We start from the raw sequence: 16587 nt of genomic DNA on the forward strand, positions 1-16587 counted from the left end.
TCACGGCGTGACGAGTGGCGAGACGTCTCGCCATGAGCCGAGGTGACGTGGCGCGCCCCGGCGCCATGCGTGACGCCCACTCTCCGGCCCGCGAGTGGGCATCACCACGCTGACGCAATAAATCATTTAAAAAAAATCAAATTAAATAAAAAAAATTAAAAACGGTAATATTACTGTTTATAGCCGTTTTCCATTTTTTTTTTATTTTTTTACTCTATAAATACTCATAATTCATCCTCATTTCACACTCAACTACACATCTATTCTTCCAAATCATCTCAATTTCCTCTCCAATTTTCATCTAACATTTCATCACAAAATGTCCGGCGATGGAAACTTCGACGGTGGCGGCTCCGACGGGTGGGATCTCAACGCGTTCGGCGACTGGGGGAGCATGTACAACACATTGGGTGGTTCCATTTCGTCGATGCCGGGCACTCAGGGTTCTTCGACGCAGGGGGTACCAACCACCCAATTTTGACGTGGATGCATACGTCCGTCCCTCCGCCCCGCGGTATTCACAGTGATCATCCCAGATTCGGGAGGATTATTCCGTTGAACCCACTCCGGAAGAAGGCTGAGGCGGTGGAAGCTCCAGGACGGAGGCGGACGAGGAGGATGAGGAGGATCTAGGCCGGCATCCGTACGGCCCCAAAGAAACGCTGGCGGTGTACAACGCCTGGATCAGCGTCTTGTACGATCCCATCGTCGGGAATCAACAACCCCGGAAGTGCTTCTGGGAAAAGGTCACCAAGGCCTACCACCAGATTAAGCCGAAGGGGTCCCGCCGCCGCACATATAAGATGCTCAGCGCTCACTTTGACCCAGTCGACAGAAAGGTTAAACGATTCTGCGCCATCCACAAGAATGAAGCGGCTCATTACCAAAGTGGAGCCACGGGAGCCGTCATTCTGAGGTCGGCTTTATTGGTCTACTACGACCACACCGGGAAACAATTCAAATATGTAGATGTTTGGGAGGTCGTCAAGGATGAGGAAAGGTGGGCCGGCGGTGTGTGGTCCAGCACGGGCTCAACCTCGAAGCGAACGAAGCACACGGCGAGTGGACAATACCCGTCTAGTGAGGGAGATTCGGGCAGCGGGCCACAAGAGTTTGCCTCGCAGGAGGTTGAGACCCCGGCAGACGATGCCGGGGGTTCCTCCCGTGGGCGCCGTCGGCCGCAAGGGAGAAATGCGGCGAAGGCGGCTAGAGGGAGGAGGGGCCGAGCTGAATCAAGCCAGACGGCTCGGGCTCGGGGGGACCCCCAACTCCCTTATGGCCATGTACATGACCACCACAATGGCGGACACTTCCCGCATGACGTCCGTTCAAAACCAAGCCTAGCTTAACGAAATTACGTTTATGCCAGCACACCTTGGCATTTCGCCTCTTCACGGCTTCAGTGCACCTCCACCGCCTTCGGGGGATGATTCGCCGGCGGAGTAGTTTTTTTTTATTTTCTATAAAATTGTCATTTTTATTTTTTTAGGATTTTAATTATGTCTTTTTTTTTTATTTTTTTGAATTTTAAGTTGTAATTTTATTTTATTTTTATTGAAGTGTGTGTTTTTTTTTATTGAATTTGGTTGGAAATAAAAATAAAAAATGAAATTGAATGAATAGTAATTTAAGGGACGGTTAAGGGACGGAGGATTGTAGGTTCCGTCCCTTAGTTAAGGGATGGAGTAAAAAAGTACAGTGGAGCCCGTGAATAGTAATTTAAGGGACGGTTTAATGATAGCGTTGTGGATGACCTAAGATTAGTAGATTACCACTCTTAATCAGGAATCACACGTACTGAACTTTTTTCTGAGAATATTTAGACACTTTTTTCAATATCTAAAAGATGTAATTACAATTTAAATCTCTTGTCAATAAATAAACTTTCATGGCCATATTTTTATAATTATCGGATACTTTGTCCTTTTTCTTTTTTTTTACTTTGATTTCAAATCGTAGTCATTGATTCACTATAACAAAAAAAAATTGGTAAGGGCATTTTTTTTAATTCAATTTTGGACGTTAATTTATATTTCTAAATATACCACCAACAATTCAAAAAGTATCCTTATTGTTGGTGTCCCAACTAAAATTAGAGGATGCAAATGAAAGTGTCATAAAAAACAGGAGTAAAAACTTTAAGTTAATTTGTTCTTAATTTGGGGACGCTTTCCTTTGTGTCCTAAATTATTATTGTTATTTTTTAAAATTTCTCAATGCAAGTAATTGCATCTCAATTTTTATGTCCTTAAAAGATAATATTAAGTTTTTTTTGGAGTGATTAACCGGATTTATCTTGAGTTATCAACAGGGTAAATATCGAGTTTTAACTATACTATTATTATTGACTTTCAACAATATAATAGTGGAGTATTAATTAAGGGAATGGATCCCGTGTTGTGGAGGGGTGCACAGCAGGGGGTGCTGCTCCTCACACCCTTAATAAAATAATGGGGTGTGAGCACAACAGATGATCCATTCCCACTAATTAATGAGGATCCATTCCCACTAATTAATGAATGAATATCGAGTTTCAACTACACTTTGTCTGCCCTAGTTAATCACCTAATCTTTCTCTCTGTGTACTACTATCTAATTTCTCAAAATGTTATTTAACCCAAATAAACTAATTATATGGGTTAAATAACATTTGGTGTGAGTTAACTAATTAATTAACATATAATCAAAATATGGGTTAAAATAACAGTTGGTGTGAGTTAACTAATTAATTAACATGTAATCCAAATCCAATCATAGTGAATCTAAGATGATGAGTATTCGTTCTTAATTCGGTCCTACGCATAGGAAGCATCAGCCGTTCGGCCTATTTCGAAGGTGGACATCTTGCAAAAATAATACTCGAACTCCAATACATTCTAGAAAATATCACTCATTTAACATAATAAATTTAATTACTATGTTCATATATTAACTAGTCCACAATACACAATACTGTGTGTCCAGAAATATATAGAATCATAGATATATTGAAACAAAGACCTTCTTTAAATAAGAATAGATTTATACCGAGAATGAATTTACGTAAAAATATACTTGGTGCACGTAAAATGTCATACACATGTCCAAACAAGTTTTAATAATATTATTATCACAGTTACATAAGCACGAATAGACCTGCCCAACAGGGGCGGACGCAGAAATAATTATCGATAGGGGCTGAGACTTCTAAATTTTATTTTGATGTATATTTTTGAGTAATTTAAATTATTTGTAGGGACTTTTACATTATAATTTACACTAAATTTGACTAAATTTTAAAAAAAATAAATAGAAAAAATTAAAATAAATTATTTCATTGAGGGCTTAAGCCCCACCCCCTTACACCTTGGGTCCGCCCATGCTGCCCAAGGTTTATCAAACTGGCGGTTAAAACCAAAACCGTAACAGTAACCGTCAGTTACGGTTCCGAACCGAAATCGTCAATTTTTGAACTGTGGTTCGGTCCAGGTTCAAAAAATTTTGAATCGAAACCGAGCCGGAACCGTAAAAACCCATCGGAAAACCGTGAAATCAAGCCGGAACTGCAAAAATCGGCGGTTCAAAACCGTGAAAAACTGCCGGTTCGGAACCGAAATGGAAACCGGCTATTTTGGAACCGAAACCGTAACCGCGAAACACCCTCGCGGTTCGGTTCAGGTTCGGCAATTTCCAAAGCCGGAATCGGCGGTTCCGAACCGTAACCGCCGATTCCGAAACTGTGGTACCTCTAAGCACAAACAGGGGTAGAAGCAGAAAAAAAAATGATTAGGGGCTGTGATTTTTAAATTTTTTCTAAAGTTATATTTTTGGTGTTTTAGATCATTTATAAGGTATTTTATATAATAATTTACATTAAATTTGAATAAATTTTAAAAATTTATAAAAGAAAATAGTTTAAAAAATATTTTTATTAAGTGCTTTAGCCATACCCTATTTTTACATGGGTCCGCCCCATGAGCACGAAGTAAAATGGTTTCATGGTTTCTTAGATAGTTGGAAATCGATGCACAATATGTATAAATTATTTTAAAAAGTACAGCATGTCTGATGATTGGGCGAATTTTTGATGAGAGTGAATGCAGGTAATAAATATAGATCACGACACAAGGAATTACGTGGTTCGATTTACTGAGGTAAATCTACGTCCACGGGAAGAAAGGAGGGCAAGATTGTATTGCTTGATCTGGTTTACAGCTTACAAATACAGACTTGCTATACGAGATTCGATATCTAGAGAGCTTAACCCTTGTCTATCTGATCTAAGTTCTATTTATACATTGAACTAAGATCGTGGCTTGCAGGTTGACAACTGCTTCATACCACTAAATAGATCGTGGGTGTAGTGGAGGTCGTGGAGGTCCTGCATGGGTCCACTATCTCCTTGTTCGGTCGAATACTGAGACCGAACTGCTGAACTATTGTCGAGCAGCTTTTGCCGATCTGAGAGTAGAGCTTGATTGGTCGGCTTTTACCGAGCTGTAGGCTGGGGCCGAACTCTTTGGTAATGCCGAACTAATACTCTTCCTTGGGCTTTGGGCTGATGGGCCGTCACTGCTATTGGGCTTGTTTAGTACGTACCCCATCACTACCCCCCCGAAAAGCGAAGTGAATCACTTCGGCGAAGCGAGTCACTTCGGCATTCTGGATAAAGGTACGGGGGAGGCTGACGTCAGGGGACGTGCCTTGCGCGTGACTGCATTAAATGCGACAGTAAAATCCGGCCGTTGAATCCTGAAAAGGTGGGATTCGAAACGGTGCGATGATTTTGAAATCTTCTCCGAATCTGATAAATACGTCCTTTCTTCATCATTGGAACACTTTTGCTATTGTTTCTTCTGCATTCTCTCTCTTTTGCGCAAAATTTCCTTCCGCTCCTTCAAGAATTTCTTCAGAACTTCTTCAGACTTTCAAAGAGTAAGAATCATGTCTTCTTCTTCTTCTTCTGAGTCAGGTAGCGGTAGGAAAGGGGGTAAGGGATCTTCTAGTCGGAAAGAGTCCGGGGAGAAGACCGTAGAATACTTTCACAGCATCTTGAGTAAGGACACTGTGATATCCCTACACGGAAAATATCTTCTTCCCGGGGGGAAGGTGGTGATTCCCGACGACGATCATAGGGCTAACTCGCCGCCGGAGGGTTATGCCACCGTTTACGAAGCCTGCTTAGAATGCGGGCTTCGTTTCCCTCTTCCCCCACCTTTTGTAGAGCTTCTTGATTTTTTCCAACTCCCTTTAGGTCAGGTGACTCCGAATTCTTGGAGGCACTTATCGGCCTTTGCTGCCGAACTGCGTAGGCTAGATAAGGATCTGTCTCTGAGGGCAATCCTTAATTTCTTCCAGTTTAAGAGGAAGGGATCTTGGTTTTACTTGATCCATTTACAGCCCTTTAGAGCCTTTTGCAAAACCAAATGGCCGAAATGGCAAAATCGTTTCTTTTTTTATAATAGGACTTCGGCTTCGGACTTTTCCTGGAGAGGGCCGAAGTCCGTTATTCCTCATCCTCGGGTAGAACCGTTAGACGAGCTCGAGGCCGAGCTCAATAAGGTTCCCATGATTAGGAAGCAGTACTTGGAGTCTGAGCTCGTCAAGGGCGACTTCGTGTTCGACTCCTCGTCTTCGGACGATGAGACTGAGGGTGAGGATTTATTCTTTATGCATTACTGCCTTGACGACGAAAACTAACCTTGTTTTCTTGCTTTTTGGCAGTGAACTTGCTAAACAAGCTCGGTCGCAAATCCTCCGAATCTAAGGAACCGGAGAGGCCGAAAACCACCAGCTCGGCGTCTGATGCCGAGAAGAATCCGAAGAGGCAAAAGACCTCTTCGGATCCAAAGAAGCCGGAGTCGACTTCGGCAAAGGGGAAGGCGAAGCTTCAGAAGCCCCCAAGAGCGCCAGAGAAAGACGTGGTCTTGGCGCCTCCTTCGGAACATATCTGTGAGCCCTTTTTATGGCCCACAGACTTCGCCGAGGTGAATTCTCTTCTTGATTTTCTGGCCTTGCTTTTTTCCTGTATTTTTTGTGGCCCCTCGGTTGACTTTTTCCTTTTTCCATTTTCAGAGGAACGATATGCTCAGCAAGCTCGTCGCAGTTGAACTCTCTAAAGCGTCCAGCGACTATGCTGAGATGCAGAGGAAGTTGACTGCTGCTCGTCACCAGGCCGAACAGGCTAGGGCAGACTTTGAGAAGGCAAGGGCTGCTAGGATCTCGGCCCAGGATGAGGCCCAGTTTGCCAAAAACCAGCTCATCATCCAGCGAGAGCAGACGAAACGGAGGGATGCTGCCGCCGTGGTTGCCCAAGGGGAGGTTCTCCGTGCTTTCGCGGAGAAACTCTTTCTGAGCAATCAATTTTCGGCCTTTGTCGGTGATCTGCTGAAACTGATGACCGATAATGCCGAGCAGGGGCCCGAAGTCGTCCTGCCGCTGTACGGCCGAGAGATAGCAGCTCGTCTCCAGAGTCTGCCGCTCCTTGAGGAGCTTGCTTCGTCCTCGGTCCTGCTTTCTGCTGACCGAGTTCGTAGTTGCCGAGCTGACCGGGACGAGAACATGGAGGCCATCTTTGCCTCCTTGGGACCTGTTTCACCCGCTCCAATTTTCCAAGGAGAGGGTGAGCAGGAAAACGAGGCCGGCAAGGAGACCGAGCAGCCGGATCGGCAGACCGGCGACGGGCATGCCGAGCAGGAGGTGCAGCAGATCGGCTATGGGGGCGCCGAGCAGGCTGGGGGGAGTACGGAGGCTGAGGCTGAAGCCGAGGTGGAGAAGCTGAAACCCGGAGGGGAGCCGGAGATGAAACTGGCGGAGTATGATTTCGTCTCCCTTCTCGTAGTTTAGTTTCTTTCTTCCTTCTTGTAAAATGGCCTTGAAGCCCTCCTTGTGTAAAAAATTTTTTTTCTTATGAATGAAAAAATTTTCTTTCTACACTCGTGTCTTCGTATAGCTTTTCTTGATCTCTTTTACTCCTGTTGTGGTTTACTGCCTGCTCGGTAAGCTGAAATGCCGAACTGACCTAGCTGCTTTGTATTCTTTAACTCTAAGGAGCTGGAGGTACTTCACTGGAAGCGGCTATACTCTTCGGCTTTAAACGAAGCTGAGAAAAAAGCCATAGAGGACCAGATGAAGTATGACGAACTCTTGGCTCGTTCAGTGGAGCTGGAGTCCGACAATAAGGACTTAGAGTCCATAAGGAAGGATCTGGAGGCCGAGCTGGATATTGTCGTCGCTGAGAGGACTGCATATGAGGATTTCATCTGCGGACGCGGGGGAATGAGCATATCTGAAGTTCAGAATCAAGTTGATGAACTGTGGGAGGAGCTTCATGTACTCCTGAGGAACAATGCGCTGGAGAGCTCGGCTTGCCAACAAGTCGTGAAATCATTGCGGCGCTGGGCTTCTCGGTACGACATCATTCTTTCCCGGCGTCCTTCAATCGAGAGATTCCTTAGGCATTTCCCGCCAACAGATGCTCACACTCCAGCTCAAACCTCTGATCCACTTGCTCAAAATCCTACTCCAAATCAGCAACGAACTCAGGAGCAACCGGAAACGTCAAGACGAGAACGGACTCAGGAGCAACCGGAAACGTCAAGACAAGGACGGACTGAAGTTCGTAGAGGAGCTGTGATTATGAGTGAGCAAGATCAACAAATGCTTCGTGAAGAGACTCTTCGCCGCCGAGGTGCCAGAACTTCCCGGACTCAGGGAAGAGGCGGTAGGTCGATCAGAGCATCTCGTCGACCTGCTTATTCTTCAGCTGCCCAGAACGCCCGAACTCGGCTTCACGAGGATTTTTTGAATAGGTGGCTCAACTTTAGCAACCGTGGACAGTAGAATAGTCCTTTGTAATAGCGTAACGCCTTCTCGTAGGGCAGCGGAATTATATGCCGAACAAGTTTTAATAAATGAAATCTTCATTTCGCTTCTATCACTGCGTATTTACAGCTCAGCGAAAAAATTTCATCGTGCTCGTCCTCGGTCTTATGAAGTAAACTTCTTTGACCGGACTTCGTCTTTGGTCTTATGAAGTAAACTTCTTTGACCGGACTTGGTCCTTGGTCTTATGAAATAAACTTCTTTGACCGGACTCGTCTTTGGTCTTATGAAATAAACTTCTTTGACCGGACTCGTCTTTGGTCTTATGAAGTAAATTTCTTTGACCGGACTTGGTTTGTGTCCTAATTTGGCGAGTTTTATCGCTTGGATCGGACTTTCCCTTTGTTAACCGAAGTGGTCTTATGAAGTAAAATCTTCTTTGACCGGACTTGATTTGTGTCCTAATTTGGCGAGTTTTATCGCTTGGATCGGACTTTCCCTTTGTCCTAATTTGGCGAGTTTTATCGCTCGGATCGGACTTTCCCTTTGTCCTAATTTGGCGAGTTTTATCGCTCGGATCGGACTTTCCCTTTGTCCTAATTTGGCGAGTTTTATCGCTCGGATCGGACTTTCCCTTTTTTGCAGTTCGTTTCAGACGAACTGCTTGTTTCTTAAGCTGAATTGTGAAGTCTTGTATCTTCCTGAGAAGCTTGGACTCACAATTGTCTTTAATACATGTTCTAAAAAGGGGATCAGTCTTTAAAGAACAAGATACCTCAGTAACATTTGTAAGAGACGACACGCACATAGACAGACAAAACGCACATAGACAGACAAAACGCACATAGACAAACATGAAAAACAAGTAAAAAACAAAGCATATACCCCTAGGACCGAACTAGACACAAGACTGACTGACCGGACTGTCTCTTACAAATGGAACTTCTTGAGGTTGGAAATGTGCCATGTTCGGGGTACTTGTTCTCCTGACATGTGAGTCAATTTGTAAGACCCTTTGCCGAGGACTTCTGACACCCGATATGGACCTTCCCATGTGGGTTCGAGTTTGCCCAGCTTTTCTGCTCGGCTTACTTCGTTGTTTCTCAAGACGAGATCTCCCACTTGAAATTGCAGCTTTTTCACCCTTTGGTTATAATACCGGGCTACTTGCTCCTTGTACTTGGCTGCTTTTATGCAGGCCAATTCTCTTCTTTCTTCGGCAAGATCTAGTTCGGCTCTCAGTCCGTCACCATTCATTTCTGAGGAGAAATTTAGAGTTCGGGGACTGGGTACGCCGATCTCAACCGGAATCACAGCGGGCGGGCGGCTTCTCAGGATTGAGACGTGGCCCCAATCGGTCTTGCACCGGAGTCCTTTGAATCCTTTCAAAAGGAGTTCGGCGAGGATGTCCCTGATCGCCAAAAGGAGTTCGGCGAGGATGTCCCTGATCGCTATGATCGGGCTTCCTCCCGTCTCCTCGGGATGAGCTGTCTAAAGACCGTTTGCGACGGTCTGCCTCATCGGCACGGGAGAACTGGTCCGCAATGTCCCACATCTCTTGAGCTGTTTGCGGACTGCATTCCACGAGCTTTCTGTAGAGAGCTCCGGGCAGGATTCCATTTTGGAATGCCGAAATGACAAGTAGATCATTGAGATTATCTACTTGTAGGCATTCCTTGTGGAATCTCGTCATAAAGTCGCTGATCTTTTCGTCGCGACCTTGACGTATAGAAAGCAGCTGAGCCGAAGTGATTCGGGCTTCCGCTTTCTGAAAGAACCTCCTGTGGAAAGCATCCATTAGATCTCGGTAAGATCTAATGCTGCCTTGGGGGAGGCTATCGAACCACCTTCTTGCGTTCCCGATAAGCAGCTCGGGAAACAGCTTGCACATATGGACCTCATTGAGACCCTGGTTCGCCATGTTATACTGATAGCGTCCCAGGAAGTCATGAGGATTCACTAACCCGTCATAAGTCATTGACGGAGTTCGGTAGTTCTGTGGCAAGGGAGTTCGGGTGATATCGTCCGAGAACGGAGTCTTCAATGCTCCGTACATGGCGAACCCGACATCTCTTCGGTATGGAGGAGATGGAGTTCTCCTGTGATTCCGGTACCGAGGAGGAACAGGAACATGTCGGGGTTGAGGATTCTTCTTCCTGGAAGACACGGCACTACTGCGGTAGTGACTTTCATGTCTGGATGAGGAGGGAGAATCCACCGTTTTCGTCTCCGGTTTTTGGCCCTTTTGCAGGAAAATTAAGAACTCTTCCTGCTTCTCGGCCAAAAACAACTTGACAGTCTCGTTCAAATCGGGCTGCTGGGAAGACTCGGTGCGATGAGTCTTTGAGCGGCTTGTTCCTTCTCCGTGAGAACTGGAAGTAGATTTCTCCCGAGGCTGTTTTCCAGACCTGCGGGCTGGACTAGCTTCCTCATGGTTATCACGGACTGAAGCACGGGTATTATGTGATCTGGTATGCATTTTTTTGGTGGAAGAGGATCAAAAACTCGCTTTTATCACAGATTTGGTTCTCTGTTTCCCACAGACGGCGCCAGTGATGGTTGGGCGAATTTTTGATGGTAGTGAATGCGGGTAAAAAATATAGATCACGACACAGGGAATTACGTGGTTCGATTTACTGACGTAAATCTACGTCCACGGGAAGAAAGGAGGGCAAGATTGTATTGCTTGAGCTTTTAACCACGTGGTCGTGGGTTCGATTCCCACAGACGGCGCCAGTGATGATTGGGCGAATTTTTGATGAGAGTGAATGCAGGTAATAAATATAGATCACGACACAAGGAGCCCAATAGCAGTGACGGCCCATCAATGTCATTGTGAATTTGTGATTAAAGATGACTACACAATTTATCAAGAGAACATTGCAAGATTTCAAAATCTTTAGTAATGGATAGGCGATGCTTAGTCGTCAATGAATAGTGTTATTAATAGCAGTTAGAACAACGTCACTGCTGATTTCCTAGCAATTCCGATTCTTTCAACATTGATTACTTGAACAAACATGCGTATTTATCTTTAATAGTATTAGTATCTATCATTGATTCTCTAATTCTTATTCTCTTGTTACTCTTTCCATCTCTATCCATCTTCTAGTCTCCTCTCACCATTGGCGAATTTGCTTTCAGCAATGTCTACATTGAAAAATACTACTGGTATAAGCTCCTAAGGCTCCCAATATCAGATGTTGCCACTGAATGCAAGTCATTTATAAGTGCATAACGAGTATATACCTGATCACATTTTTATGAAGATTTTCATTTTAACCTAGCTATACAAATAGTGTCGTTAATTTAGTCTTAGGGTTTAAGACTTGTTTGCCCTTTTGGGTGTCACAATCATTGCCGAAATGCTTAGCAAACACGTACGACCACATTAATTAATGGTGTGTATATTAGTTTATCTTTGTATAGCCTAATCTAAGACATGGAGGGGCCAAGTATACTAGTAATTCATATACTACTTACACATGACTCATGTTCCTTTGCCTTTTAGCAACCATAGAATTATTATCACATTTGCCACACGAGTTTTCATCAACTTTGGAGTATATAGTCACATGCATATTATGGAGCACAATTAATTTCGTGAATTAGAACATCTCCAAGGGGAGAGAGCACAATTAATTTCGTGAATTAGAACATCTCCAAGGAGAGAGGTAAATGAAGAGGTAAACTAATATAACTACCATATTTACCTTTTTTTCATGAAAAATCATTCTCCAAGGGGAGAAGCATTTGAGAAAGTATTATATCTTTTCCCATTTTGAAGAGGTATCTTTACCTCCACATCAATGGAAAGGTAAAATCTTATAACTACCATATTTGCCTTCTTTTCATGAAAAACCCTTCTCCAAGGGGAAATGTATTTGAAAAGGTATTACATTTTATATTTTTTAATGCATTTTCTACTATTATTTTATTTTAAAAAAATAAATTACCTTTCTATATACCTTTCTATTTAGAATGTATTACTTTTAAGAAGGGTATATTTCACTTTTTAAAAAGATAAATACGTAATATACCTTTTATATATATCTTCTCCCCTTGGAGATGCACTTAGTTAAAAGAAACCATTACTTTGTCCATTTCGATGTAAACATTTATCACTAACAGAAATTTGTTTATTGGAATGAAGAGAACATTGGTAATAAATAATAATCGGGGAAGAAAAACAATTACTCATATAGAATGAATTATTTACTTTAGTTTATAAAGCATTATTATTATGCTTTTAATTTCCGCATTCTTATTTATCGTAGTAGTATCAGTTATGACAGTGAATAATCTATGGATGCATAATTAATCGTTGGCCACACAACCAAAGAATTGTACAACAAAAACAAAATATTCATGTGTGATCGGGTACGTCGCCTGTATCAAGGGTCCAGATCTGTTGAAGCATGAGGAAGCAAATATGAGCCGTGGATGGAAAGATCCGACCCGACAGAGTCAAAGTATGCGCGTGCAGGTGGAGCAGCGCGGCACGTGAGTATGAGCGTGTGTAAATTCAACCAGTCATGTTCATGTATAAAGTAAGGGGCCCCACCTTTGGTTGACTGAAACATATGATTCTCTGAAAATGGCTTTCTCTTCTTTTTATGCACCTCTAATGGGCCTATCCCTACCTTTTGTTTTCTCTTGGACTCACCATATCTTGGGCTCATACACTATATTCTAGTGGACTTCTCTTTTATAATTTCTTTTACCTCTAATTCATTTCTTCCCTAAAATTATAAATTTTGACTAAAATTTAATATTTCTTCTATTCCAAAGAAGATTACGTATTCCTGAAGCAATATGAAATTTTATATAACTTTATTTTATATGTTAAATTTAGAAAGTCAATTTTTTAAAAAGAGAATAAATAGAAATAAATGTATTTCTAATTTTAATAATAAGTTATTTTAGTTGGGACAAAAAAAATTGAATATCTTCAATGGAACAAATGGAGTATTTATTTTAAATAATTAATTTAATTAGGTGTTTTGTTCTTGACTTATATTATAAATGCAATTAGATGTATGAATAAAACACTAAAAAGGAAGAAGAAAAAGAAGAGAAAAGAAAAAAGTGGAAACATAAACTAAGGAGAAAAAAGAAAGAAGAAAGGAAGATAAAATACTAAAGAAGAAAATGAAGAAAAAAGAAAGAAAAAGAAACTAAAGAAGAAAAAAAGAATAAAAAGGAATGAAAAAAACCACATGTTTGGCTATTTAATTGAAATTTTCAAAAATATCCTTCATAACAAAAAAAATCACATGTTTAGTATCTGAGTTATTTTTGTCACGGGGTACCAAAAACGATATAAAATAAAGATCATGTACCATTTATGTGCGAAAGTGAAAGATCAGGTACAATTTATGTAGTTTACTCTTTATTATAAAGTTTAAATATGTTCATAACACTCGTGAACTTAGAACTTAAACTCCATTAATTGTAAATTTCCATGAAATCACTTTTTCCCAGTTCATTAGAAATTCAATATAAGATATAAATTCATGATTTTCCCAATCAATTTAAGTTATGGGAAATACCAAATTATCCCAAATTCCCTTTTTGGAATTTATTCTTACCATTTGTCAAATAAATTTTTTTTTGAATGGTATTCGTTTCGTATTTAATCTATTATTACAGCAAATGTGTAATCAAATATTTTGTGTTTTACTGGAAGAGGGCCCAAGTGATCATATTCATTCATCTAATTTACTTGCCAATTTCGCCTAAAAATTGACAAAGTTTTATATGACACGAGTTTTAATGTGCAATTGATAAAGTAAGAGAGAAATAGAAAAAAATAAGAGCAAGAGAGGGATAATAAGATAGTGGAAATAGTGTTAGTGGATTGTGGGATCCATGTAATTAGTAGTTCAAAACTTTCCTTATTTTGACTTTGTCTAATTTTGGGGGACGACTCAAAAATGGAAAACTAGTCTATTTTTCGGAGACGGACGAATTAATATTTAGTGTGTGTAGCAAATATTTAAATATTTTCTGTTTATATGAATCCTTATATAAGTTCATTGAGGACCCCTCAAAATTAACTTTTTTATGTTTCCTGTTTTTTCAGTTCAAGTGGCTAATAGAGGCATCAGAAGATTATCTTCAGAGATTATAAGCTCAATTTCATCTACATACAGGTATTTTGAGGGGTCCTCAATGAACTTATATAAGGATTCATAAGTATTTTTCCATCTTGTATGCTGGTGGTAATTTGCAAATATGAGGTGTAGTAATCCTACATGTGTAGGATATGCATAAGTAATTGTTATTTTTCCTTGTATGTAACGATATAACTCTACGCATATATCTGACAACTTCTGGAATTAATCTAGTTCTCTAATGAATTGCATTAACAACTTAATTAAGTATGGATGTTAGGTCTTACTAGTTACTCCAATACACTAATATGGCTAGTAAGTCAGTTGCTTGTAAAATTAATTAATAACAAAAAAAATTGAGGCTTTGACTTGATTAAATCAAATGGTATTCGAAATAGAGTGATGCTAAATGGCCATAATGTGGCCGGCCATAAAGAGTTAATTTAGTCCATTTACATGTATAAAAAAATTAGAATTACCGATATAAACTTATATTTGTGTGAATGGACTTGTGAGTTGATACTTATCTTTGAATTCCATTACGTAAAACACATTAATACCACGAATTACTGTAAACGTTGAGCAACAATCAAGAAATGACAGTAGTAATAAGTTTGGCAAAAACTACGAAAGAGCAACACTAACATGTTGAGCAACATAAATGAAGATGATATAAAAGTAAAATCAAGTAGTATTAAACCAAAAAATTGAAAAAAAATTATTTTTTTTATTATTTAATTAATTTATGGCAGACCATAATGTGACCATATAGCTTTATTCTTCGAAATAGTATTAATATGAGAAAAGCAACCAAAAGTGAATAGAGCTAGGCACCTATAAGTAGGCTCTTATTAGCAAACAAGGAAGCAACATCATTAACTTGGTAATGACGATGCCAATCAAGCTTAACCAACATAATCATATTAGCTTGTTCCTAGTATATATCCTGTCTCCTCTCTCTCTAACTTTAGCCTTCTATGATTCTACCACTTAAAACTATCGATCCAAAACATAAATTAACATTATACACACGCCGAATAAAATCGAAACGTTACATCACAAAAAAAGTCAGAATTATAAATATTAATTGCATATTTCTCTAAGCTAAATTAGGAGCAACACAACAATGGGCACAAAGTTGTTGTTCCCCTTCCTCGCCAAGAGATGGCGCGAAGCTCATCCAACCATCTTCTTTTGCTGCCGTGTCAAACCTATGAACCGTCAAAATTGTACGAGACGACGCCGTATCCCTGTAACCCGCCAAGAAGTACAAATATGTATTGATTGGCGCCATCGTGACATACAACCGTTGCATCGACTGGCGGTCACTTTCCGGAACATTCGTCATAAAATGATTTAATTGCGAACCTTCGAGAACATTCCACAAATTAATATTTTCGTCGTATAGCTCAACGTGTCCTTTCCATGTATTCAAACAATCGCCCGAGCTAAACAATCTGCCCTCCATAGCCACTATTTGATTGGGTGGCACATCTAACTTCCACATCCCCGGCACGAGGTCCCACTTCCCTTTGCCATCGTACACCTCAGCAGAACACCGGTCCACATAGCCTAGTTGGCAGTCACCATCACACCCCTGGACAAATCCGCCCACTATGTAGACTTTGCCTTGCCACGCCACCCCAACACTTTTGTACCTAGGGATAGACATTAAAAAATAGGAGTTATATTTCTAAAATTTATTTGATAATATATCTTTTCAATATTACGATCTATAACAAAGGATTTTTAATAACGATTTACGTTAAATTTGAATATTCTATTAATTTTTTTTAAAAAAATGTACTAGTTCCATCTACCTACCTTAATCTCCTCATATTAGGTAATTGTGTCCATTTGTCGTCCGTTGGATCGTACATCTCGACAGATGATGTGCACTTGGCACTGGCCAACTCATACTGCCCTCCGGCAATATATATCTTGTTGTTTAGCACTGTGCAAGCGAAGTTGAACCTCGGGTGAGAAAGGGGTGCGCAAACTGACCATTGGTCCGTGCCAATATTGTAGCACATTAAGGTCGCACGTGCTTCGACTTCTATGGTGGAGTTTTTATTGTCCTTGCGACAAATTCGGCCTCCGATCATGTAAATGGAGTCGTTGATAGATGCTATGGCGAAATCTTTGAGCATATGATTGTGTGCTAATTGAGGAATTGAGGTAACATAACTAAAAGTGTTGTCGGAAGGGTCAAATCGACCTATCCGATTCGAAAATTTTGGATTTGGGTTTGCATCATTAGAGCAAAAGGCTAGGTAAATATGGTGTTTGCTAGATTTTGAACTCATTGCAATCGACTGAATCATTTACTACTGTAAGCTTTCTATCCAAGGTAATCTTACGTATTTATAAATCATAAGCTCGAAAATTGAATTAGAATAAATTAGATATTAAATCACGCTGCAGATCTCGTCTGGCGGAGAGCACAAAATAAATTGTGTTTGGTTGTATCGATACATAATTCGGGCAATGCCAATGACTGCTTAATAATTTACCTTGTTTTTGTAAATTTAGTACTCACTTATGTCGTTATTTACGATTAAGGTTGTTTTTACCGGCACCCTTGCATTAAATCTTCTCTTACGTGTCATGTGTGTTTCTAGACATAGCTTTTGAATGAAATAAGTAAGTTAGTAGCTATATAAATATT

General features: G+C 40.8%; 1 protein-coding gene across 1 annotated transcript; it reads right to left on the reverse strand.

Moving 5' to 3' along the window:
- Positions 1 to 15018: 15018 nt before the first annotated feature.
- On the reverse strand, positions 15019 to 16069 carry LOC121789500 (influenza virus NS1A-binding protein homolog B-like). Its single transcript, XM_042187947.1, has 2 exons — positions 15744 to 16069; positions 15019 to 15577 (listed from the first exon to the last, which is right to left on the reverse strand). Exons 1-2 carry the CDS (start codon positions 16067 to 16069, stop codon positions 15019 to 15021), a joined length of 885 nt encoding a protein of 294 aa, XP_042043881.1.
- Between the last annotated feature and the right edge of the window lie 518 nt (positions 16070 to 16587).

Source organism: Salvia splendens, unplaced genomic scaffold (assembly GCF_004379255.2).
Source record: "Salvia splendens isolate huo1 unplaced genomic scaffold, SspV2 ctg253, whole genome shotgun sequence".
NCBI lineage: Eukaryota > Viridiplantae > Streptophyta > Magnoliopsida > Lamiales > Lamiaceae > Salvia > Salvia splendens.